Below are 26,555 nucleotides of genomic sequence, written 5' to 3' on the forward strand. Positions count from 1 at the left end.
TTACTGACCTAAGTTATAGCACCACGAATGAATATTTTCAGATAATACTGCTTTTTTAATTATCTAAGCTCTATCATATGTTTTTATCATTCTTCAACTTGCTTTTTTTCCTCAGCATTTTAGGAATCCATCTATATTAATCTATCCAGAAGGTGCTTCATTTTAACTTCTGTATAGTTTAAATTATCCCAGTTTATTAATCTTTTCCACAACAGATATTCATTTAGGTTGTACATCTTGTACCAACTTCTTGCTATCCCGATGTTGCAGTGAATGTCCATGTCAGTGTGTATTCTCTCTCTCTCCCCCCTTCTCTTCCACCACCAGCCCCCTCACAGTACACCTGTCCCTGTTCCAGGTTTCTCTCTAGGAAATACATCTAGCAGCCTATTGCTGGGTTTGTGATTTATATGCATTTGCAGCCTTACCACACTGTCAGATTGCTCTCAAAAAAGGTTCTTAATTTATACGTATTGTGCATACACCAGCAGTATATAAAAGTTCCCATTTCCTTACATCCTTACAAACAGTTGTTTTGTTAGATTTTTTTTTCATTTCTGCCAGTCTGATGAATGTGAATGAAATTGTTTATCATTATGGCTCTGATTATTTGTGAGTTTTAGAATTTTTTTCAAATACTAATTGACCATTTCATATTTCTTTACAGGTTGCCTGTTCATAACCTTTACTCATTTTTTTCTGAGTGTCTTTTTCTTACTGATTTGTGAGAGTTCTTTATTTCAAATATTAATTTTTTTCTGCCATAGGTATTCCAAATACATTTCAGTCTTTTAACTTTGTGGTAGATTTTATCACACAGAAGCTCTTCCGTGTTGCAGTATTTGGTCAAATATTTTAAATCAATCCATTTTTGTGTTTCATATCTTATCATAAAATATCTATTACTACCTTGGGTTAACTACAATATGTTTCCATATTCTCTTCTATTTGTGTTAAAACTGTGTATTTTACACATAAGTCTTCAATGTTCTGGAATTTATCTGTATATCTAGTATGGGAAAGCAGTCAAAATTTACTTTTTTCACAATGGATAGCCAGTTATTCCAGCACCATTTATTAATTAGTCCATCCTTTCTCCACTGTGGTATGATGTCCCCTCTGTCCTCTACAGTGTTCCTAAATGAGCCCAGCATGTTTCACTGAGCTAGTTATGTTCCTGTACCAATACCACACTGTTTTAATTACTGTGGCATTTTGATATGCCTTGGTACATGGCAGGATAAGTCCTTCCTTGCTCTTTCACAAAATCGTTTGGTTATTTTGCAATATTTGATTATTTTTTTTCTACAGACAAAACCTATGGCATTTCTATTTCAGTTGCATTGAATATATAGATTAACATAGAGAGATTAATACGTGATTAATTTTGAGTTTTTTCATCCATGAAAATGGCATGTTACTATCCAAGACACCGTTAATTCAGGTTTTCTTTTTGTATCTTTTAACATTATTTTATAATTTTCCTTACAAACTACACATCTTTTATAAGATTAAAGCTGTATTACTTCATGATGTTACCATTATGAATGATATTATATTTCCTGATTAGCTGTTGCTAGGTTACTAGAATTTCCTTGATCTGGCTTGTTGATCTTGCATCCAGCAACCTTGCCAGACTTTTTAGTTTTTAACAGTTTGTAGATACTCTTGCATTTCCTATGTACACCACCATATTTTCTGTACATAGTGACATTTTAATCCCTTCTTTTCCTGTCACTATACCTTGTATTTTTTCTTGTGTACTACATTGGCTGAGATCTCTGGTTCAGTGTTGGGTAGTAGTAGTAATGCTGGGCATCCTTGTCTGTGGGTTGTGTTTATAATTGTGTAATGAATTCTCTCAATATGCACATTCTCACCTCTTTTCCCATGACATTCACATTAAGCATTTTCAATATGGCTAGCCAAGGTTAAGGTAAGGGTTGTGGTTATGTAAATGAAATAAAGTTATCATATTGGTAAGAAGACCCATGCTTTACCTCATTTGAACTCTCTTTACTTTCTGAATCAACCCCTCCACCTCTGTTGCCAGTTATTCAACAATACATTAAAAATAATTCCCTTTAAGGGTCTCGATACAAGTGTTCTTGCATTTGACAGCATTGGCTTTCTGGGAAATGTCTTATCATTAGAAAGATAAATTTAAACTTGTTGATATTCTTAAACAATTCTTACTATTCATATGATCTTTGTTTTGTAATTCTTTTTTATAGACTCCTATAAACCAAGCTTCAACTCGTTCCCACTGCATTTTCACTATTCACTTGTCATGCAAGGAACCAGGATCTGTAACTGTCCGACATGCCAAACTTCATTTGGTTGACCTGGCTGGCTCAGAGCGAGTTGCAAAGACCGGAGTAGGGGGTCTACTACTAACAGAGGCCAAGTATATCAACTTGTCACTCCATTACTTAGAACAGGTAAAATGGGCAGAATGGGCTGTAACTGTACCTACCATTTGTCAACTGCATACTTTGTTGCATCAGGCAGTCCTCTGACATTTTTGTTTTGTTGTGTTTCTTATTTTATTGTGGTAAAATATATATAAAATAAACTTGACAATTTTAATCATTTTTAAGTGTACAATTCAGTGCCATTAATTCAGACCATTTTCACAATACCAAACAGAAACTCTGTATCCATTAAACAGTAACTTCCTTTTTCCTTGTGCCCCCAGCACCTGGTAACTTCTGTTCTACTTTCTGTCTATCTGAATTTTTCTATTCAAGATACTCACGTAAGTGGATTCATACAATATTTGTCCTTTTCTGTCTGGTTAATTTCACTTACCATAATGTTTCCAAGGTCCATCTATGTTGTAACATGTATCCAAATTTCATTCCCCTTTAAGGCTAGGTCATGTTCCATTGTATGTACAGACCACATTTTGTTTATCTACTCATCTATCAGTGGACCATTGAGTTGTTTCTATCTTTTGGCTATTGTGAATAATGTTGCTATGAACATTGGTGTAGCTACTACCGTTTTACATATACCATTTCATTTAAACCTTATGTCAGCCCTACACTATAGATGTCAGCTAGTATCACCATCTTACGCATTTTAAAATTCAGATCTTCCTGTGGCCTTCCCAAGATTACCAGCTAGTGGTGAGATGAGAATTTGAGTCTCAAATTGCTTTTGTCACTATGCCTTATTGTTTTTATCGTAAAATTTATAGCAGGTGCAAATACAGCTTATAAATGGCCTCCTGTAGCCAATATTTTTCAGGCTAATAATTAGTGATGGGAGCAAAATTTAGAGATGACCAATATCTTTTCAGCTTCTGGTGATGTCGTCTAGTCACAAAGGTAATTTGGACCCTGTAATACTTCTCTTTGGCTTAGCTTCCCCTCTCTACCTGACCCCAAAGTTACTAGAGTCCACCCCAAGATCTGCCCCATTTTTCATGCCTGAATTTGACTTCCAGGGCAAAAAATGTCACCTGAATTTAGCTAAATAAATGTTCCAGAAAGAATTTCCATCCCTAAAATGAGTGGAATGAATTAGATGATTTCTGAAATTCCTTTCAGCTCTGTGAGTGTAGGTGCTATAGATGAATCTTAAGAGTGGCAACCACTTCCAAATTATCAAAAAAGAGAGACACATCATCAAAAACTGGAGTGGAGAAGAACAGAATAGATTGGCAAAGGGAAAGGACTTTAATGAATGTTGGAAGCTGGAAGATTTGAAATACAAAAAAAAACTTTTTTAAATTGCCTAATGAGTCCTTTTGAGACTGATGTTGTCCTGATGTTAAGTGCTTCCTAATGGTCCCGTCGGCTGGAACATCAGGTTGAGGAGATCTAAGGGAGCTCTGTGTGAAACAGGGGGCGCGCATCAGGCTCTGACTGAATGAATCCCAGGAAGCAGCTCCCAGGGATGAAGGCCTGAATGGCATTTACACCATTTTAGTGTTTCTGACAAGAGTCAGCTTTCCTGAGCTCTTTCTTGCTCAAATATTACATACTAGTTTTATTTAAGAGTTTTTTACTTAATAGGACACTTACAAAACATTGATTTGGCAACATAATGGCCTATATTCAAAGTGCTTTATTTCAAAGAGAATATACCTATTTCCTTCAGATGCTAGCACTGTTTTAATTCCCTTAATGTCCATTCCCATTACATTCATACAAAATTATATTCATTAGTTGAATCAGGATTTCCACCAACTGTTGTGACTCAAGAAAAATGTTCTACCCCTAATCTTTTCTTTTTCTTCATTCTACACAACCTTTGCAAGCTACCTCTTGTCATTAAAACTGTCCCTCTGCCTACAATTATTCTCTGCAAAATTCTTGTAACCTCAACCTCATGTGAGTAGTCTTGGTAGCTATATGACATTTGATTTTCTGTATAACTAAGTTATTTACTTGACAGATATTTATAAGGAATGACAGAGGACTCTGCTAGGCACAGTGCTGACCAGAATGAAAACAGCTCTGGCCCCAAAGGTCTCATGGTCCCTTGTAGGGAGACCTCCGTTGAATAAGCAGTCAGGAAACAGACTGTAATCCAGGTATGAGCATTGCAGAGAAAGTCCAAAGGGTGAGGAGAGGTTGTAATGGGGAATCAGACTTAGACTGAGGAGGGAGAGTTAATGAAAGTGTTCTCAGGGCTAATATGAAGCAGAGACCTGAAGAATGAGTAGGAGTGAGCCAGGCACAGCTGGGGTTAGAGCATGTCAGGCAATGGGAGCTGGGTGCCTGTCAGCCCTTGGCTGTATGTCAGGGGGATCAATGCACCCAGGGCCACAGTGACATTCACATGGCCCTGACCTGTGGCTCTCTGAATACAACTTACTTGTTTATATTCACCCCCTGCATCTCTCCCACAGTTCAACTGATATACAAGTATCTTCATGGAGGTTTACAGCATTTAAAAAGAGAAAGGAGAAGATTAGCATGAGAGGAAAGAAAAACAAATTTGAAAAAGTACAGTATGTGGACAGAGATGTGTGGGGTTGAGTAAGTCTAGGAGTTGCTGCTAAAGAGAAAGTAGGTGGCTAGTAGAGAAATTATGGAATTGCACAAAAAAAGGTCAGCGAGAGAGAAACAGTACATAGGAATGAGAATAATAGAAAGAGTGGGCAGATACTTTTACTGAAGTAACAATGCAAGGACATGCACAAAAACATTTTCTTCATGTAGTACTTGCAGCTAATGAGACTGGAAGTGTAACACAGTTCAGTTTAACTAGCTTCATTCATTTATTCATTCACTCATTCCTACAACAAATACGAGTGACTGAGTGTCCACTGGGTGCTGCAGAGTTAGGATAAGCAATGGGGATTAATGTATGATTAATAGTCTGTGTGGTCATGTTTTCCAGTGAAAGGGCAAAGCATATAAATGAACACTTATGGTACAGTAAGATAAATGCTGTAAGAGAAACTCATATGAGTGTCAGTAATTGATTACATCATCTCTGTCTCAGTTTCAATATGTAAGATGGAGATGGACTAGGAAATAGTTTGGTGACCTTTCTCACACTAATTAGCCCACATTAGTTAGAGAAATGCCATGCAGACTTGTAACTGCCTTTCTGGCTCTATTTGTGAGACCTCACACCTGCTCTCAGCCTTCCGGAGCTGAACGCACATTACTGTGTTCGTGAGTAAATAAGTTTTTGTTTGCCACAGTATTGTTGGTGTTGGATTTTTCCTTGTGTATGCAGTACTTTTTTCAAAAGCATCCTCAAAAACATTTTAAGCCCCAATAACAGGGTACCTCTCAACCCTAGAAATAAGAGTCCGTGGAAGGAAAGGGAGGGACATGCCTACTGGTTCCACCCGTAATCCTCACCCAGTGCTCCTAGGGTGACCTCGGTCTCTCAGCCCAAAAAAGCAAGTGAGACACCACAAGGGAATAGAGTGTTTGCTCTCTACTTCTGCAGAAATCAGCCCATTTTCCAACATGAGTGGGACTTTTTCAGAGTTTTAGTTTCCACTTGGCTTCCACTGAATGTGTTGTGTTCAGGAGAAAAACTTAACAGTGCGCATGCTAGTTGTAATCACTCCAAATCTTTGTCACTTTCAGAGGATAATTTTCCATGCCCTTCTGAGCTCTTTAAAATTTCTCTAATTCATTAAAACAGTGATCCAAATAAGAGATTACAGGCATACTTCATAGGTGTTTGGAGATACATTAAGTATAATGGGGGGTTCCACCCTTTGTTGCTTAAAGAATACCTTCAGGAATGTGTTACTGTGTTTAGACACGAAATCCAAAATGGAAGTAAACATTTTTAAAAAATCCAGGTCGTATGACAACCTCCTTACCCCATGCCATTCACATCATTTTGGTTCCTGCCCAATTTAGAGAGTCCCAGAAGTACCACAAAGGATAGCCTACCTGTGCCTCTCCCCCAAATCCTGGCCATTTCCGGGTCAGTCTGAAGGCCTGGGTCTGCCTCAGGGGATCTGCCTTGAGGCTTGTTATGGTATTCCTAACTCCTTTAGAGCTGAGAAGGTATCTGCTCAGGGCCCTCCTCTAGAGAAATGCCCTAGAACTCCTAGAACTGGGTTCACACAGCTATTGGTCTCCAAAGGGATCATAAAAAACATAACCTGAAGACCCTTCCAAATACTGTTTATTTTTACCAAGAATTTTTTTGTTTTACTAAGAACAATCCCAGAAATGATCTCTATTGATGTTTAAAACATTTCTGTGAGATAGGCACAGAATCTAGAGATTTGTCTAAGATCCCACATGTGGGGCAGCTGCATTCCGACTCTTTAAGTCCTGGATTCTTTCTCTTACCGTACACTGCCTTCATTTTCCCAAATTTTGAAGACCATATTGTCTGATCCATAATTCCATTTTGAACTTTAATGTTTCTCTTTAACAATTTTAGAGCCACTTTTGAAAAGGACACTGGGATTGTCTCCACAACAGCTAGGAGCCCATCCCCACTCCAGGAGCAGACCATGACTTGTCTAAGCCAATTGGAGCCTGTCTGTCTCCTGGTTACAGTGATCAGTTCAGAGACAGGCCCATGACCCAAGCTTGTCCCTAGCAAAGCTCAGTACTCATGTTCAATGATTACAGAAGTTTCTCACATCAGTTATGAATAAGGAAGTATGTACTATCAGGGTATTTTGCAGCCATTCTCTGGCCTGTGGCCACAAGGAGAGATAGACTTCTACCATATGGAAGATAGAGCAGAGATTTGGGCAAAAATTAAGTCCTTGGTGGTAGCACTGACCTTTTAGGTAATTTCTAATATAAAGCCTTTCTGATTATAGTTACATGAACCAATAACTTTCCCTTATCTCTTACAATTTTTTTTAAGGCCAGTTTGTGTTACATTTTCTGTTGTTGCCCCCAAAACAAGTTAACTGACACACCATTTAATTCAATATCATCAGGAAATGCAATCAGCATATTCTCCTTGACGTCATCTAAATTGTCAATCAAGCTGTTGAATAGAAAATATATTAATGTTGTTTCCTAGAGCATGACAATAAGGTGACATCTGTCAGGCTCACACGTTTGGTCTGACATTGGGTATTTGTGCCTGCCTCGCCTGTTCCAGATGTTTCCTTTGTTCCCCTGGCTCTTTGGGTCTGGATCTCTGCTTAGCATCCCGTGCTCTCACCTTGTCACTTCCTTTCCAATTACACTGCAACTCAGTTCTCCCAAATCTCACTCCATGCTAACCACCCTCACACTGCCTTCCTAGGTGAAGCTAATTAATCTACTCATTCATTTAACAAAAATGTGTGTATCATATATCATATACACATGTTGTATTAGTCAGATTTCTTAGTTGCAGACAGGAAAGCCCGCTCTTAATTTTACACAGCACAGGGTTAATTAAACATACAGAATTTCAAGAAAAGTTAGAAAATAGGGCTTGGATACTACCCAGCTGAGTGTAGTGCAACCAGGATATACAGCCAACCACACCACTGAGCTGCTCTACAACACACTACTGTTATCCCCATTTGGCACCTAGAACTTTAAATCCTGGATTCCAGAAGCTTCCCTGCAGTTGCCTCAAAAGAACCAGATGCCTTTACCACCACACTGCCCTGCAGATCTGATCTTCCCCCTTATGGCTACCACCTCTCATGACTCACCTCCCAGGCCCACACACGGGGGTATACTTGATCAAGAAGCTAGGTCTCATGCAAAATGGGAGTTGTAAAAGAGATTAGGAAGTGTAGTTTCATAGAAAGTGAAATTAGAATGGGAATTGTCTTGAGAGCTGAGTGAGACAACTTAGTTTCTGCCCCACATACCCGGTGGTGGGCACTGTTCCAGGCAGTGGGTACAGAGCTGTGAGCAGAGAGAGTCCTTGGCTTTGTGGAGCAGAGAATCTAGTGAGGAAGCAGATACCAAATGAATGTAATTCAGTAAATAAATGAATATAATTTCAAATAGTGATAAGTGCCAGAAGGAAAATCAAATATAGTAACAGCTTAGAGATAGATTTGTTACTTTTGGTAAGGTGTTTAGGGAAAGCCCTTGTGAAGAGATAAAATCTGAACAATGATTTGAATGATGTGAAGCAGGAAGCTGTATGAAAATCTGAGGCAAGAACATTCTAGGTAAAAAGTAAAACAAAGTCAAAGGCTGTGATTTGGGGATAATCTTGGCAGGGTGGGGAAACAGCAAGGCCAGGCCGGGCAATGAAAGCCTGACAGGTTGGATAGACAGGGACTGGACCATATAGGAGGAAAACTCTGGGTGAAACTGGTGGCTCCCTTAGGGAACAACCCCACTGGATCATGTAGGAGCCAGGTCATTATGTGAAGTATTTGGGGAAGCTACTGGAAGGTTTGTTAAGCAGGGGAATGACTTGATATAACATATTTTATAAAGATTCCTCTACGGAGAGTAGATCATGGGAGGGCAAAAAGAGAAGCAAGGATTGATTCAAAGCTTTGTGTCATTGTCCAAGGAAGGGACAATGGAGGCTTGAATTGGAGTGGAGGGAAAAATGGTCCAATTCTGGGTATGTTTTGTAGGTAAAACCAATAAAAATAGCTGATGGATTTTGGCTGTTGGAGGTGAGGGAAGATCAAGGATGATACCTAGGGTTTCAGCCTGAGCCACTAGGTGGATAGTGGCACCATTAATAATGATGGATAAAGCCTGGGAAAAAACCAGATTAGGGGAGGGGAGAAAGTAAAGAATAGACATCCAAGTGGAGGCATAGTGTTGCCACAGAGATAGTAGCTCAGGGAAGAGTTCGAGGCTCATGATATAAATTACAGAGGGACATCAGAATACAGGTATATCTAAATGCAGAGGATTGGATGAGATTACCTAGGAAGAGAGTATAGATAAGAAAGAGAAGAGGATCAACGGCTGAGCCCTGGATCATTCCAATATTTACAACTGAGCAAGAAGACAAGGAAGCATTCATTAACTAGATTTTGAGGAAAGATGAAAACCAGGAAAGGTGTCTTGATGACCAAGTGAACGAAAAGTTACCTAAAGGAGGCAAGTACCTGTGCTGAAGGCTTACTCAACTCAGAAGTCTAGAAAAACGGCAGTCAGTGTTTTGGGCGCACTGGGGATGGTGGGAATCACACGCATAGGAGGAGGGAAGGTGAGAACAGTGGCAGGAGTTGGCAGAGGTATTTTGAAGGGTCAGGGCCTTGGGAGGCCCTGAAAGTCACATCTGTGGGTGATTTATTACTGATGTTCTGTATTGGACTTCCCAGCACCAGATTCATCATCTTCTCAGGAAAACTCTGGGTGAAACTGGTGGCTCCCTTTGGGAACAACCCCACAGCAGCCTTTCATTCATCTAGTACCTTTCTGTTACATACCTAAGACCCTCATGAAGGGTAGGATGAGCAAGCCTTAGCTGAACAAAGATAAGCTTCCCCTATCACTTACAGTGACAGCAAACATGTATAGAGTGCTAATGTATGGCTAAGTACTTTCCAAGTAAATTGCACATTTTAGCTCTTTTAATCATCCCAACTAGTTACACGATAGGTACTCTTTTCTCCCTATTTTACAGATGAGGAGACTGAGGCAGAGATGTTGAGTGACATGCCCTAATAAGGCTAGAATTTGGACCTGGACAATGTGGCACTAGAATCTGGGGTCTCCACCACTAACCCCTACTGCCTCTCAGAGTCCTTATTTGCTGTTCTGCCTTTCTCCCTTGAAGATGGAGCATACATATCAATTTTGGTAGGATTTAAAAGATCTGGCATGATTTACTCTTGAATTCTAATATGAGTTTTCCAACTGCTGAAAACAGGAAAATAATGTATCCAATTCTGTACAAGTTATATCATCATCTGTCCAAAAATTACAGGGTCTGTGATGGTATGCTTTTGCTACATTGACTTCATTCCATCTCCACCATTATTATACCAAAGATAGTTATTCTGAGACCAGGTTTTAGATGTCATCCTGCATTTATTTCCTCTTATATTTTCATTGCAGCTGCAGCTTAGTTGTTTATCAGATGTGCATTTTCTGCAAAGCTAATGCCATTATTTTCTGCTTCTCCACAGGTTATTATTGCCCTTTCAGAAAAACACCGTTTGCATATACCCTATAGGAACTCCATGATGACCAGCGTCCTAAGAGACAGTTTGGGAGGGAACTGCATGACCACCATGATTGCAACACTCTCTTTAGAGAAAAGGAATATTGACGTATGTCGGTTCTTTTTTCTGGAGATCTCAGTCCAAGTTTTACTGCTTGTCTGTGAGATGGCATGGAGGGTCCTGGGTGGGTTTCCATCTTTTTAGCTGGGTCGGGGTATGCCTTCAGAGATAAATGCTCTACAGAGTTCAGAGCTTTGGTTTATTTGCCAGGCTTATAATTACCCAATTGAGAATTGTTGACTTCACGTGGTACAGGATGGTTGGAAGAAGGCTCATGCACAAATTTTGGAAAGCCTGCTGATGGATTAAGTGACCTTGTCCGGAGATGTAAGAGCAGAGACCCAGCAGCATCTCCTGCTCTGTTGGCTCCAGATTACTGAGGCACCTTGGAGACATCTCCAAGGCATGTCACTGGGCTCAGCACACCTAATGCCTTGGCAGGGGCTGGCTGCCAAAGTGGCTGTCCTGGGTTGCTTTGAGCCAGCTGATGTTTCATGCATTTCAGTCTAATGTTTGAACCCAGACTTCTCCAAAAGAGGAAAACGGGAAGCAGCAGGGTGCCTCTCAAAACAAGGCCAATTCCCAAGTGCATCGTAAGGTGCCTTGAAAGCCTCTTTGGGTGGTTACAGATATTTATTTTGTCATTTTTTATGTTTGTGGATTATAGTACCTGCTGTGATTCTGACTTGTATATGTGGTTTGGTTTAACAGATCAATAGTTGAAAAACACATATCAGTTGCCACTAAGAACCTCAGAATTGCCCACATTTTTGGCATTGGTCATTTTATTAAGCTGAAATAAAATTTTCATAAAAATGATGTTCTAAAGCAAAGCTTCCTAATTTGGAGGCATGTTTCCTCATTGTGTTTTATACACCTCACTCTTGAAATGCACTCGGCATCTTTTTTCTATGAACAAAAATGTTTCTCTCTGTGTGTCATAACATTTTAAGGAGTTATTTTGCTTTCTTAGGAGTCTATATCTACCTGCAGATTTGCCCAACGAGTGGCACTCATAAAGAATGAAGCTGTTCTTAATGAAGAAATTGATCCCAAATTGGTAAGCAGCTTTTAACTGACTATGTTTTAAAAACAAAAATCAAAGTATATCAAAGATTAGCTAAAACATGAGGGGAACATACTCCATACCAGGCAAAGTTCTATATCCTGGAAACATATGAACTCATTTCATTCTCATATCAACCTTATGATTAAATGTCATCTCTGTCTCCTCTCTATCTCATCTGTTTCTCTATCTACAGGTGACAAAACTGAGGCACAGTGATGCTAAATAACTTGCTCAGTGTCACAGTGCTAATAAGTAGCAGAGCCAGGATTCAAATGCAGACAGTTGGACTCAGAGGCCTGTCTGCTTACCTACTAAGATGTGCAGTGAGGCCTGGGGACACATACGACGGAATCATACACAGTCGTATTTACATATAGACAGGAGACTTTCAAAAAAACAGCAGTTTAATTTTCTAATGACAATAATAATAGACCATTTTTATAAAATCTAATAGAGAAAAAGAAGTCCTAGCAATTATAATAGAACCGTATTTTGCATGACTGTCCTGTTATTCAGGAAATTTTTAAAAATTAAGCATTAGTACTACCAATGGAAAAATGACCAAGCTTCCAGTTTTATAACAATGAATCCTGCCTTATCAAACTATTTTTTAAGCAAAAATATGTGCAAGCTACATGATCCAGCTACTCATAAATGCAGATATTTTCTCTTTTCTCTATTTTGTTAGTTTTCTATAAATGAAGTGCAACAATGAATCAACTCATGCCAACATTGAAAATGTTGAAATAAAATATTTCAATTTTGTCAAGTTCCAAAATTAAGATCATATTACTTTTCAAATCACTCAGATTTTAACATTTTCTCTAGAAAATAAGCTGATGTAAGCTTAGCAATGTGCATTCTGAAAGTGGTATGAAATCTTACCAACAAGTGCTTCATATACAAATTTCTCAAATTCCAAAAAAGAACAAACAAACCCAAAAGCCCAAACTTCTCAAATTCACTGTTACCCATATTAATTATTTCCTCTTGTCTGTACTTTCTCCCCTGAAATCATTCCACTGAAGCACAGAGGAAAAGGAGGAAAAAAGAATAATGGGGCTATTTTATCTTGCTCACTTCAGGGAGTGACTTTCCCGGTGTAAATCTCTTGTGCAGAAACCAAATGGGTGAGGCAGGATCTATTTCCAGCACAGGCCCTGATCAGATACCAGCTTCACACAGTGCCCACTAGAAAAAGGAGGCAATTCGAAAGAATGAGTCGAGTGGAACTGAACTCCTAGGATGAATTCTGCTGTCCCTACTCTGCCAGCAGCCCTGTAACGTTACTGTGCAGCATGAGAAAGCTGGTGATGGAGTTATTAGCCTGAAGGCAAAAATCAGCTCATAATTGAAGGAAAATAAGCATATTAAACACTGGAGGTTTTTTTCCCTTTAAGTCTGGCTAGGGAGAGTTTTCCTTAAAGGAACTTGTCTTCAAGGTGAAGAAAGGTGAACATTATTTGGTGTTCAGGTAGGTCTATGAGAGATTTAATGAAAGAGAAATCCAGAGTCAAAAAGCTAATAGCTGGTAATTGAACAAATGTTGAGGTCTTCCTGGTGCAGAATAATCTGGCAACTGACTAATGTTGTTTGGTCTCTCATGATTGCCTCTAAAAATTGACATTACTTTTCATTATTCTATTGTCCTCAATAAACTTTGTCCACAAAAACACAACTTAGATGGGACTTCTGCATCTTACTCTCAAAATTTAATGGCACATATGGAGCCAGCCCTGTAGTATTGGTACCTCAGAGAGATAAGGTGATAAAGGAACTGTGAACAGGTCAGAGCCTGTAGTGACTGGTCATGGGCCAGAATCTTTTAAGGGTGGCTCTAATTCCAAAGTCCCTGCAGTAATTTGATGGGAGAGGTGACTGTAATTAATAATCTTAAAATTACAAAAAGTTGGCTTCGTTTTGAGATTTTTGTTCAATAAGACAGAATATAACTTGGTCGTTAGGTTTGACTGAAAGTCTTAATAGAAGTAAAAAATATGACATCAATATTAATTTAGTAGAGGGAGGGTACAAATAAATGACTCACATAGTCCCCATCTAAGGATTTTCACTCTACATAACTTGGTGACTCTAAGCATGTTTTTGAAAAGAAGCGAACAACCAAATCCCATTCAATCCTGTGCATTTACATGAAATTCTAGAAGCACTGGTATGTTCAAAATACTGTATTTTATATCATGTTCTTTGGAACTTCTGGTCCTGTTGATGTGGTACAGATAATCTGAAACCCACCTAAATACAATTTAACAAGCATCTTTTGAAGTCTTTGAAAAATCACATATCTGAAATTGAAGGAAGTAAGGGAATTCACCAGGGCCCAGAAACAAAGCTGAGGCTGCAGCTGTCCTGGGGCGGACGGGTGAAGAGGTTGTAACAATGGCATAGAAGTTAAAGCCCTGGGATCTCCAAAGGTGAATGAAGTTGGACATCCCTTCCCCACCATGAAAGGGTGAACCGGAAGGAAAAAAAGGTCTGTGCCCTGCAGAGACAGCTGCTAGGCAAGGCCACTTGCCATAGCCTGGACTCGAGGCAGAACAAAATGTGGTTTCTCTGAAAATTTGAAATCCTTTCCATGGGTTTGAAGTTCAATTTTATACAATTCCCTTGGTCTGTCTGGTAACCCTCAAACCAAGTAAGAAAATGAAGAATAAAGTAAATCTGAAAAAGTAGAAAGACAGAAATTAAAAAGTGTAAGAATGAGTGAAAACAAGAGCTAAAGTGAAGATACAGTGGAGAGAAACAAAACCTGAAGTAAATTTTTAGATTAATAGAATGAACAAATCTCTGGAAAGATTAATGAAAAAAACTTAAGGCACAAATTGGTACAATAATATTTTGAATGAAAGGACTTAACTATAGGTACAGTATATATCTTAAAATAATAATAAAGTACTCCAAATGACTTTATGGCAGTAAATTTGAGAAGTTAAACAGGGAGGGAGAAAGAGAGAGGGAGTAAGAGGGGAAGGAAAGAAGGAGAGGGAAGGAGGGAGGGGGGGAAGGGAGGGAGGGAGGGGAAAGGGGAGAAAGCAGGCAGGAAGAAGAGAGGGCCACACTTGGTGTTTTTTTAGGTTTACCAAATATTGAAGGAAGAATAAAAATTAAATTCAGCCTACAATTTTTGTTTAAGGAACCTTGCATTATGATCATATGATCATTAATATGATATGTGGTATCATGACTTACTTGGGTTTATTTCAAGAATTTAAGGATACTCTATCATTAGGAAGTATATTAATGTGTAGTAAAAGAAAAAAAGTGGTGGAAAAAATAAATATCAAATTTAGGGTAATGGTAATGGAGAATTCACTTAAGGAAGGCTATTCAGGGGTAAGCACTTCAAAAGAGTGTATAATGTTTATTTCTTAAGTTAAGTAGTACATACATTGGTGTTTGCTTAAGCTAAGTAGTAGCACAAGGTAGTCTTTGTATCTTCGTGTATCTAAAGTAGCTAATACTAAAAAAATCATATGAATTAAGTGATTCATCACACCCACAGCTTGAAAGAGAAAAATTATATGATCACATCACAAGATGCAGAAAGTGTATTTGATGACATTAGCCATTCATCCATAGTTTGGAAAGACTCATCAAACTGTGAATGTAAGTGAACATCCTTAAAGTGATTAAAAGGTATCAACCAAAATCTAAAGCAAACATTTGAAAGGTGAAATGTTAGAAAGAATAAGACAAGAAGGTCTTAAGCATTGTACTTGGAAGTCCTAGCTAGGAAAAAGACAATTTTTAAAAAGTATATGAGGATTTGAAAAGAAGAAAAACATCTGTCATAACTTGCAGACAATTTGATTATTTATATATAACATCCAAGAGTATTTAATAGTAAACAGAACCAAAATAGTCTTCAGAAAATTATATAGTACATAACCATTCATAAAAATGAATTGCCTTCTTATACAACAAAAGTCAATAATTATAAAATGCAATTTTATAAAAATTCCATTTACAGCAAGCAACAGAAACTTTAAAATTCTTGGAACAAAATCTAATTAAAGAATTAAATATTATATTAAAAATCTAATAGACAAATACATTATATTAAAATATATTTATAGAGAAAATTATAAATCTTTATTAAAAGGAATCAGTGGAAAACCATACCATGTTTATCGATATGATGATTCAACATCATTAATTTGATGTTACCAAATTAACCTTTTAATCAAATTTATTTCCAATTAAAATTTGAGGAGAGCCTTTGGTACAAGTTGGGTCTAAAATTTATATGAAAGAACAAATGACCAAAAAGAGCTAAGTCCATTTTGCAAAAGAATAAGATGGAAGGGGCTTGTTCTATGTAGATGCCAAATTTATTAAGTGATGGTAATTAAAACAGTGTGGTATTGTTCTACATATAGTCAGACAAATGGTTTTAACCAATAGCCCAGAAAAAGAAGCATTTTTTGCAAAAACATGTTATATAACTGAATTATAATAACAACTTTTGCATGGTTAGCTGTATAAAAAATTCAATCCATATCTTGTACTTTATAAAAAATAAAATCAGCCTAAATGTGAGAAGCAAAGCTTTAAATCTTTCATAAGAAATATAGGAACTACTCCTATGGTTTAGGTAAAATAGATTTTCTTTAAGAGGATACAAAAATACAACTCATAACAGCGGAAGTTAATATTGAAATTATATTGAAATTTAGAACTTTCATTTAACAAAAAGAGCACTGTAAGTGAAAAACATGACATAGATTAGGAGAATACATGTGCATTGCATAAAACTAGCAAAGGATTCACATCCAGAATATATTAAGAAGCCTGCAAATCAATAAGGAAGAGAAAAACAACTCAACTGAAACATGGGCAAGAATGTGAATAAGTTAATTCACCAAAGAGGACACCCGAATAGCTAATATACATATGCAAAGATGACCAACCTCACTAATAATCATGAAAATGCAGATTAGAACTAAATGAGATACCACTTTATACCTACCAGATTGGCAAAATTAAAGTGTCTGTCAATGTTACATACTTAGTGACAACAATGTGGGGAAATCCATCAGTATGATTAGCTGATGAGAAGGTAAATTTATGCAACTATTTTGAAGACCAGTTTAGCAATATATAATAAAATGAAGATGCATATGCTCTGCCACCACACAATTTTAATTCTACGTGAACACTATAGAGAAACTTCCACATATGTACACAGAGATTTATGATGTTCACAGCAACGCTGTTTGTAAAAGCGAAAGTAAAATCCTAAATGCCCATCAAGAGGAGATACAGGTAAATAGTGATATAGTCCTTTACTGAAATACTACATATCCATGAAAATTAATGAACTAGAGCCACATGAAATAGTATGAATAATCTCAAAAACATAGCATCAGAGATAAAATAAAACAAGTTACAATTTAATTACATTGCAGTCTGGTAACATTTACATAAAATCTAAAGCATGCAAAATGATACCATACGCTATTTGCACCCATACATATGGAGCAAAAGTATGAAAATATGCAGGGAAATGCTACCCACTAAGTGCAGTATAGTGATCAACTCAGGGAGAATACAAGGAGAATGGGAATTAGGGATTCCAGTTACATCGGTACTGTTTTATGTGTGGAAAAGAAGTCTAGAACTATTTTGGCAAAATGTTAGGATTTAACAAAGCTGTGTAGTGGGTACAGGAGTGCCTTTATCTTTTTCTGTACATTTTTGTATCCTTGAAACAGTTTTGAAAAGCTGTAGGTACTCTGTCACCTTAACAAGAAGTTGCCATTTACTCTCCCGCCTTGCCGTTTGTAGATGATAACACGCCTACAAAAAGAAATCCAGGAACTGAAAGATGAACTGGCCATCGTCACTGGGGAGCAGAGGACAGAGGCACTCACAGAAGGAGAGCTCCTTCAGTAAGCCTGCAGACTTTTTTTCCTTTTTCTTCAACAGTGAAAGTTTGTGTTCACTTTTTCATTGGCCCTAATATAATGAATTCACCTCAAAGCACAGAGGTCTCCTGGGACAGTCTGAAATTGCATTTAGGCGCCAGTTAGAGTGGCAACTTTCCATGAATAGCTAGATAAGGCTGGCAGTGTTTTTGCCGCCTCGGCTTTGAGGAAGTAAGGAACAGAGCATAGAGAGGATGGGAATATCCTTCTCATGCCAGCTGAAGAAAATGGGTTGTATAATAGTCATGCAGTTTTCAAACATATACACCAAACACTCTTAAGCTGTGAATTTCAGATCTGAAAGGAATTCAAGAAACGTCCTTTGTATTAAACAGCATCTTGCTGCAAGTACCAATTTATCCCATGCCAAAGTAAGCTCTCTCCTTTAATAAATAGATGGCCCATACATTATAGTTCAAACGCTCAAAATGCGAATGAAAGCAGGTATTCAGGGCTTCATACAAATGCAGCATCTTTCAGAGTCTTTAGATTTGCAGCCATATGGCATGTCAGTGGTACAATGTGGCTCTCATTCTCTCTCTGATCATGAGCCACAATGGTGAGCTTTCTTGTTGTTTCTGTGCTGATTATTAAGCACTTGGGGAGTGATAATAATGAACAAGGCTTTGAAGAGAGGGGTATCTCCATTTCCAAATAAGAAATAGAAATACACAAGACTTTTCTAAAGGATACGGTCATTTCTCCTAACTTTCTCTCAATAGAGAAAATGGTAAATAATAGAGATGATGAAAGAATTCTCTCTAAACTATTTCATGGCTGCCCCTTGAAGTGGGTCTAAAGCTAAGGAAGCCTTAAGCAAAGTTTCTGTTATACTCAAAGCTTTCACTCCTGTAGTGTAGCATTTCCCAGTTCTAAAACTCTGTGTTTAATAATATGATAGGCCCCTAGGGCTTTCCTTACAAAACTGCTTTGTGGCATATATGCAGTTAAAGTGAAATATATTGCCAAAATTCACATTTTAAAGAATTTCGTGTGACTCCTTGAATTAATTTGGGATGTCTTAGATATTGAGAAATCCAAGTTGAGAATTCCTTCACTATGGTGCTCTCTTGACCTCAAAGAAAGGAATTATTAATTACTGTCTTTGAAGATATCTCTTCAGAATTTTGATCTTCAAGACAGGATTCAAGAAAACAAAGCCATTCTAGGCCTCTCAAGAAAAAGAATTTAATATAGGAAATTGATTTGCAGGAGATGATACTGCGGGAATAATGTAGACCCCAGAGTCAGGAATGGTAGGAGCTCCTATACCCCTGCAACCTGAGGGCCATTGATTGAAGGTTGTATTACCAAAACCTAAGGCTGGAGCTGACCACCAGGAACTCACCTTAATGAATGCTGTCCAGTGTAAGGTGATGCCGCTGAAGAGCCAAAGGTGCTGTTAGAGACATCATCCCAGTGGGGAGCCCTAGCTTTTTCCTCATCCTGCCCACCAGTCTTTCATCAGTGCCTCACATTGGCTGAACTTACCCAGAAGCCAGCTATTAGAATAGTCTGGGAATGTAGTTTCCTGCGATGCAGAGTCAAACAGAGGAAAGGGGGAAATGAGATCAAAGTACAAGCAGAGAAATGACTTTTCTCTAATTCCTGTATAACCTGTTATGTTGCTCAAGAGGCTCAGTTTAAAGGTAAGATTCTGACTCTGGTGGTTTCAGGTTGAGTAAGTATATGCTGCAGGTGCCCTCCACTGCACCAAATGTGAGCAGCTATAAAGAAACACCCGAGTCTCTAGGCACACCAAGTACAATGTGTAAACTTCTCAAAGAGCTATAGGCTTCAAGGAATTCCTGGAATACTGAAAGGTGAGGTTGAGATGCACAAGAGAAAAGGAGAGATCAAGACCACGAGGGTGGCACCATGAAGGCTCCATGTCTAGAAGAGGTGGCACTCTGGAGCAGGAGAAGGCTAGGAACAGCCACCAAGGGTTTAGAGAGCTGTTGTCTTGGGAGCAGTTTGTGAACCACTGTGTACTCCTTCCCTTCACCCCCAAGTGTTTAGGTCAGTGTGTAGGATGGAAAACCAAGGAAGGGCCAGGTAGCTGATGATGTCCAGGACAAAGCAGAAGCAGATGAGCTCTGAAGACTAGCTGCTGTCCTCAGCTCTGTCCCTCCCGTGTTCTCAGGGAAAACTGTAAGGGACATAAGCACCCATGGCTGCTTCAGTCCCTCGGACAGGGCAGGCTGCCCAAGCTGAGAAAGCTGAGGTTCTAGAAAAGATGAGCTTACAGACAGGAATGACTAGAAATAAGAGGACTGCCAACATCGATGAAGACAAGAACAAAAAGCATGTACAGCTTTGAGGGCTTCAGAGCTAAACCTTACAAGGCAAGTGTTTATTATCTTTAGAAATATAGAAGACGGTACTACATCTGTGAAACACAACAGAATCTTGGTTTTTATAAGAACAGAATCAAGAGATCTTGAAAATGAAGAAATGTATTTGTTGCCATTAAGAACTTAATGATGTTTCAAACAATATGGCTTCTCTCTCACTTACCAACTTTACATTTCCCTGTATGGCCCCGGAAGATGACTGGTTAGCCAGAGACGGGTAAGGTTCCTCAAGGGAGGAACAACCTAAGACAGGCACAGTCGCAGGGGGGCCATCAGGTGAGAAATTGGGGATCAACAGAGGTGAGGCTTAGAACCTATCCCCCCCTGTTTTGAGAGAAATCTTCTGCATCCATGGATGTTTTATTGCCCTTGTCTAGCTTGGATTAACACATAGTCTACAGGCACACACCTGATCATCTACATTTGCTCTCTTACAGCACTAAACTAAGTTTTCTACCTTTATCTTACATCTACCTACCACTTCAGCATTTTATTAAAAATAATAATAATAAAGGGAGAAATGTGGGATCCACATATAAATCAAGTATAAAAATCAAACAAATATTCATATTTGACCTGATTGTTTATGGTTCATAATGCGTGATCAAAACCAAAAGTTTCTATGATGACTGACCTTGCACTGTTCACCATGTAAGAACTTATTCACTATGTAAGAATTTGTTCACCATGTAAGAACTTGTTCATTATACTTTAGAAGATTGGAGACTATTGAGAATTAGGCTTGGGGTTGATTAATGATTGTGCATTGAGTCCCCTATACAGAATTTTATTGTTGTTAATAACCATTTGATCAATAAATATAAGATATGCCCTCTCAAAAAAAAAAAAAAAAAAGAACTTAATGATGGCTTATGGGTGTCATTAAGAACTCAATGACGGTAACTTAATGGTTGCCGTTAAGAACTTAGGTAGCTCAATAGCAGAATGAAAAACAGAGGGGCAGATTAGTGAGCTAAGAAGACCAGGGCCAAGGAATCCTTCCAGAATATAAGATGAGGGCATAAAGAGAGAGGAAGTTTAAAAGAAAAGTGTCATAGAGAATAGCTCTAGATTTATCAACATTTACCAAATAGGAGTTTATGGAAGAAAAATAGAGATAATGTAGGGAAGTGAATACCTAAAGAAATAATATCTAAGAATTAGAACTTAGAAGAAAAGACATAAGACTTGAGAATGAGAGGATTACCGTGTGCTAAGTAAGCAGAATAATACTACTGAAAATTTGTAGAACCTCAAAATATAGATGAATTCCAAAAGTTATATAAGAGCAGAAAAATATTACTAACAATCAGGAGTTTGATTGAGAGCAAACTTCTCATCAGCCAGTCTGTAAACAAGAACTTACACTGGAAAATAAAACAAAACAAAAAAGAATTTGAATGGAGATTTCTATACTTAGCCAAATTTGTATTCACATGTGAAGGTGAAATAAAGGCATTTTTCAGACACACAAACTTTCAGACAGATTTTCAGCACCCCAGATCCTCTCTTAAAGAGACTACTAGAATATTTCACAAAAAGAAAAATGTGATGAAGGATAAGAAACAATAATGAGCAAATTCAGTTATATCTTCTTTATGATACTTAATACTATATTTTATTTACTTTATATCTTTTACTACTTTACCATTTATTGCACATGTTTCCATTTAAAGTCATTGACAACAATCAGATTTGCCACTCACAAGAGTTTGAGGGGCAGAATGGAGAGAAAATTGTGACAATAGATTTAAGAGAGTGAGGACTCTTGGATCATGGACTGGTTTCCTTTGATTCACAGATTATAAATGCACAAATGTCAATTGGAATAGATTCTACATAGACAATATGTAGGGTTACCATTAGTTTTTCTGAGCAATTAGCTCATTCATTCATTCAACATTTATTATTCATTTGGTACTCAGAAAACTCTACCCTAGGTCCTGAGAGGATCACAAAGATGAACAAAACCTACAACCAGCTCTCAAGGGATTCACAATTTAGTAGGCAGTGATAAACATGAGCACAAGTAATTGTGGTGTAATATATAAGGATTATTAGAGGATATAAAGAAAATAAGATTGTAGAGATAGTAGTGATAATTTTGAGCTCAAGAATCTTTTAAGATTAGTTAATGTGCTAATAAGTAAACTTTTACAATTCCCAAAGAAATTATCTTCGTGTTGTCACAATAAAAGTGCACTATATAGCATTACATCTTATTGATGATTTCTGATCTGCAGTTAGGGAAAACAAATGTTGCAAACTAGAGCGGGCCCGTCAACAATGTGGATTTGAATTGCATGGGTTCCCTTATATGTGGATTTTTTTCAGTAAATATATTGGAAAATTTGGGGAAGGTTTGTGACAAATTGAAAATTAGTTTCTATTCTCTAGCTTGCTTTATTGTAAGAATATAGTAAACATACAAAATATATATTGTTTATGTTATACATAAGTCTTCCTGTTGTGGTGGCAGACTATCAGTAGTTGAGTTTTTGGGGAATCAGAAGTTGTATGTGGAGTTTGGACTGCGTGGGCAACTGGTGCCCCTAACCTCCATGTTGTTTAAGAGTCAACTGAAATCCACCCTATCGAGGCAAAGCGTAGGGTTTTACAAAAATGCAGTAACTTAGGTATTTGTTCATACTGACAGTGAGGATTATTCAAGTAAGTGGGGGGTTTTTTTGTTATTGTTTTTGTTATCTTGTTTTTGCAGTTATGTTTTGCCATAATTAGCTAGATTGGATGTTGGTACAGCCAAAAATTCATCAGGTTTAAGAGTCCTTTCACATCTCAAAGTAAAAGAGATAAATTAAAAGTTACCCCTAATGCGGCACTGCTATTTAATATTATTAGTCCATGCTTCTTTGTCTTCCAGGCCCCTGGACATTTACTCAGGAGTGTGAATCAGCTCCTGTCATCTCGTTGTGCCCAGGCCCCCCAGTGGCCAGGATGGGAGGGGGACTGCAGTTGGAAAGGAAGAGTCCCAGAGCTTGGCAGGACAGAGTGGCAGAAATGTTCTCGCTCTGGTCTGCCTCTCTGCTTGCTAATGCCTGGGCTTTTACTGACTGGCATGGCATAAGGACATTCCAGTCAGGGATTCTGTGGAGCTTGTCAGAAAGCGAATATTTAATAGATAACATATTCTATGCAGTATGCATTAGACAGTTTAGAGATTTCTGTTAATATCTAGCCCTATCAAAGTTTTTGAACTATTTTCCACCATTTCAGTTCTTAATGTAAATATTTGTTGCATTAACTTGGATGCTTCGATTGAAGAGGATTTCAGATGTCAGCCTCAAGTTATTGTGATATTTTTAGTTTACATCTTTTTTTGCCTGTGTAAATTTGAAAAGAGACAGCTGGATGAGGGCTGTATAGCCAAGTTAATGTTTATATAGAACTTCTTGAGTGAAGATTTAATTCTGTTTGATTCTCTAAACACATACCTCTTCCTTCCTCTGGTTGAAAAGAAAAAAAATAAGCCTGCAGATATCTGGCTAGGGTGGAAGCCTTAAATCTGGCCCAACTCAAATGAGTAAAGTATTTTCTACCTAGGAACCTTTTACTTCTGCGATAGAATTGAATTGGACTTCAATGCTCAAGTTTGCCCAAAGTAAACTCACAAACATCTGGATCCTTTTCTTTTCCTATTTATTATCCCCACCACCCCCCCGACCCCCACCAGCTTTATTGAAACATAATTGTCAAATAACATTGTGTAAGTTTAAGGTGTACAATGTGATGATTTAATGTACATACATATTGTAACATGATTACCACAATAAGTTAACACATCACCTCACATAGCTTTTACCTTTGTGTGTGTGTACAATGTGAACATTAAGATCTACTCTGTCAGCAACCTTCAAGTGTACAATACATGTTAACTATAGTCACCATGCTGCGCATTAGATCCTCAGAATTTGTCCATCTTATTCTGGAAGTTTGTACATTTGAACCAGCATCTCCCTATTTTCCCCAGCCCCCAGCCTCTGGCAACCATTCTACTCTGTTGCTCTCAGTTCAGCTTTTCTATTTTCTACATGTGATCTCATACATTATTTATCTTTCACAGACTTATTTCTCTTAGTGAATATTTGTAAACTAGTCAACCCTTCAACCTGAATTTACTGAGCTCCTACTAGGTGCTAATCATTTTCTTAAGTGATTTGGAGATTCAAGAATATAGGATCCAGAAGAAAATTCCAAGGAGTTACAATTTTATTGGGGAAATAATGCATACACAGATACACACATTTACATACACATATATATGTTTATATAAAACAGAATAAGGAAGCATATTAATGTAAAGAATAAATGGACACTGAGAATTGTAAAGCCTTAAATATAGTTCTAATCCTACTCATAGTACATTTGTAGTGGCTCTCTAGACTTCCTTATGTGTAAAGTGAGAGAATTAGACCAAATGGTATCTATTCACTCTTTCAGCCCCATGTTTTAAGTCTAACATCAGTTTATTACACATGGTTTAAACTATTATTTACTTATGATCTATGATAACGAAAAGATAAATCAGAATTCAGAAATAGGGAAGTCATTGCATATATCACCTACTAATCAAACTAATTAAGCCTTAAAGGATGTCAAAAGGAAGAAGGTACCATTCTAATATGAAGGAGACCACATAAATGAAGGAGCTGAGAGGGAATGAGCACCATACGGGGAAGAGACCGGGATGGGGGCTTGCCTGTAAGAGGCACTAACAAGTGAGGATCTGGAGTGAAATTGCTCTGGCAGGAATCTGGAGTTTTCATGGAAGAACAGAAGGACTAGACAGATAAATGGAAACTCAAGATGGGTTATGAATACCCTATGTTGAGAAGCTGTTTTTTATTTAATGGTGACTAGGAAACATTGTGATTTGAGAATATTGCCATTCATTCATTCACTTATTCAGTAATGTTTATTACACTCTTTCTTTATGCCAGGCACCGTTCTAAATGCTAGAGATATAAGAATGAACACAATAAAGCCCTTACTCTCATGGAGCTTACATTTTAGTGGGGAGAGAGATAACACTCAAGATACATAATTAAAATACAGCATTGCAGAGAGTATAAAGTGCAGAATGAAAAATAAAACTGGAGTCGAAATTTTAATAGGGTGGCCATGAAATAATTTACATGATGGAGTTTTTTTATGGCTAACACTCTGGTAGCAATGAATAGAATTAGCAGGAGTGAAAAATCAGGAAGATATTATAATCAGGCTTGGAATGATGATGAAGGAAAAGACTTGAGTAATGACCTTGAAAACTATATTCTGAAAACTATAAAGCATTGATGAGAAAATGAACATTTAGATCAAAGAACACTTACATAAATCAGACATATATCATGTTCATGAATTGGGCTATTCAGTGCTAAGAGATCAGTTCTTCTATAATTATGTATAAATTTAATGCAATCCCAATAAAATTTCCAGCAGGCTTTTTTCGTGTGTGGAAATTGACAAGCAGCTTCTGAAATCCACAGAGATGTAAAGGACCTAGAATAAATAAAACAAACTGATGAAAGAAAAATAACCTTTATCTTATTCCATATACAAAATTTATTGGAAATGAATCATAGACCTAAATGCAAAATCTAAAATATACAACTTTGAGCCCTTGAGTAAGGAGGAAAAAATTTTTGTAAAAAGCACAAAACATAAGGAAAAAAATTATAAATTGGACTTTAGCAAAATTTAAGGTGTCTTTGAAAGAAACTGTTAAGAAAATTTTAAAAGCACAGACTAGAAGAAAAAATTTTCAAAACACATATCTGACAAAGGACCTGTACCCAGAATACTTAAAAAATTATCACAATTCAGCAGTAAGAAAACAAACAATACAGGGACAAAGTATTTGAATAGACATTATATCAGAAGACACACAGTTGACAAATAAGGACACGAAAGCTTGACATCATTAGTCATTACAGAAGTCAAATTAAAACTTTAATGTAATAATACTATACAATTATTAGAATAGCTTTTAAAAACTATTAATAACAAGTGCTGGTGAGCATGAGAAACTGAAACTCTCATACATTTCTGGCAGGGATGTAATACATCCACTTTGGAAAAACAGTTTTGCAGTTTCTGATAACATTAACCATAACACTCACCATAAACCCAGCAATCCCATTAGTAGGTTTTTTAATCTATGAGAAATGAAAACATATGCCTACGTGAAGACTTCTTCATGAGTGATTTACAGCAGCTTTACTCATAATCTCCCCCAACTGTAAACAACCTAAACCAGTGAGTGGCTAAGCAAATTGTGGCACAGCTGTACAATTGAATCCTATTCAGCAATAAAAATGGAATGAATTATTGATACACTTGGCAACTTGGAGGAATCTCAAAAGCATTATGCTAAGTAACGGAAGCCAGAAACAGAAGATTACATACTAAATGATTCCATTTATGTGACGTTCTGTGAAAGGCAAGAAGTGTATAAGAATAGAAATCAGATTAATGGTTGCCAGGGTTGCTGGTAGGAGAGGGAATTGATTACAAAGGAGCAAGAGGGAATTGTTTAAGGAGATTGAATATTCTATATCTTGATT

General features: G+C 37.4%; 1 protein-coding gene across 2 annotated transcripts in view; it reads left to right on the forward strand.

Annotated features, from left to right (window-relative positions):
• Positions 1–26,555, forward strand: part of KIF6 (kinesin family member 6) — a 349,101-nt gene that overhangs the window by 115,977 nt on the left and 206,569 nt on the right. For both annotated transcript variants that reach the window (XM_036907154.2, XM_036907155.2), the window contains exons 7-10: positions 2,235–2,441; positions 10,511–10,654; positions 11,580–11,666; positions 17,481–17,584. In XM_036907154.2, coding sequence (XP_036763049.2) covers positions 2,235–2,441; positions 10,511–10,654; positions 11,580–11,666; positions 17,481–17,584 — 542 coding nt within the window. The remainder of the gene's footprint in view (positions 1–2,234; positions 2,442–10,510; positions 10,655–11,579; positions 11,667–17,480; positions 17,585–26,555) is intronic.

This window comes from Manis pentadactyla, chromosome 16, assembly GCF_030020395.1.
Source record: "Manis pentadactyla isolate mManPen7 chromosome 16, mManPen7.hap1, whole genome shotgun sequence".
Lineage (NCBI taxonomy): Eukaryota > Metazoa > Chordata > Mammalia > Pholidota > Manidae > Manis > Manis pentadactyla.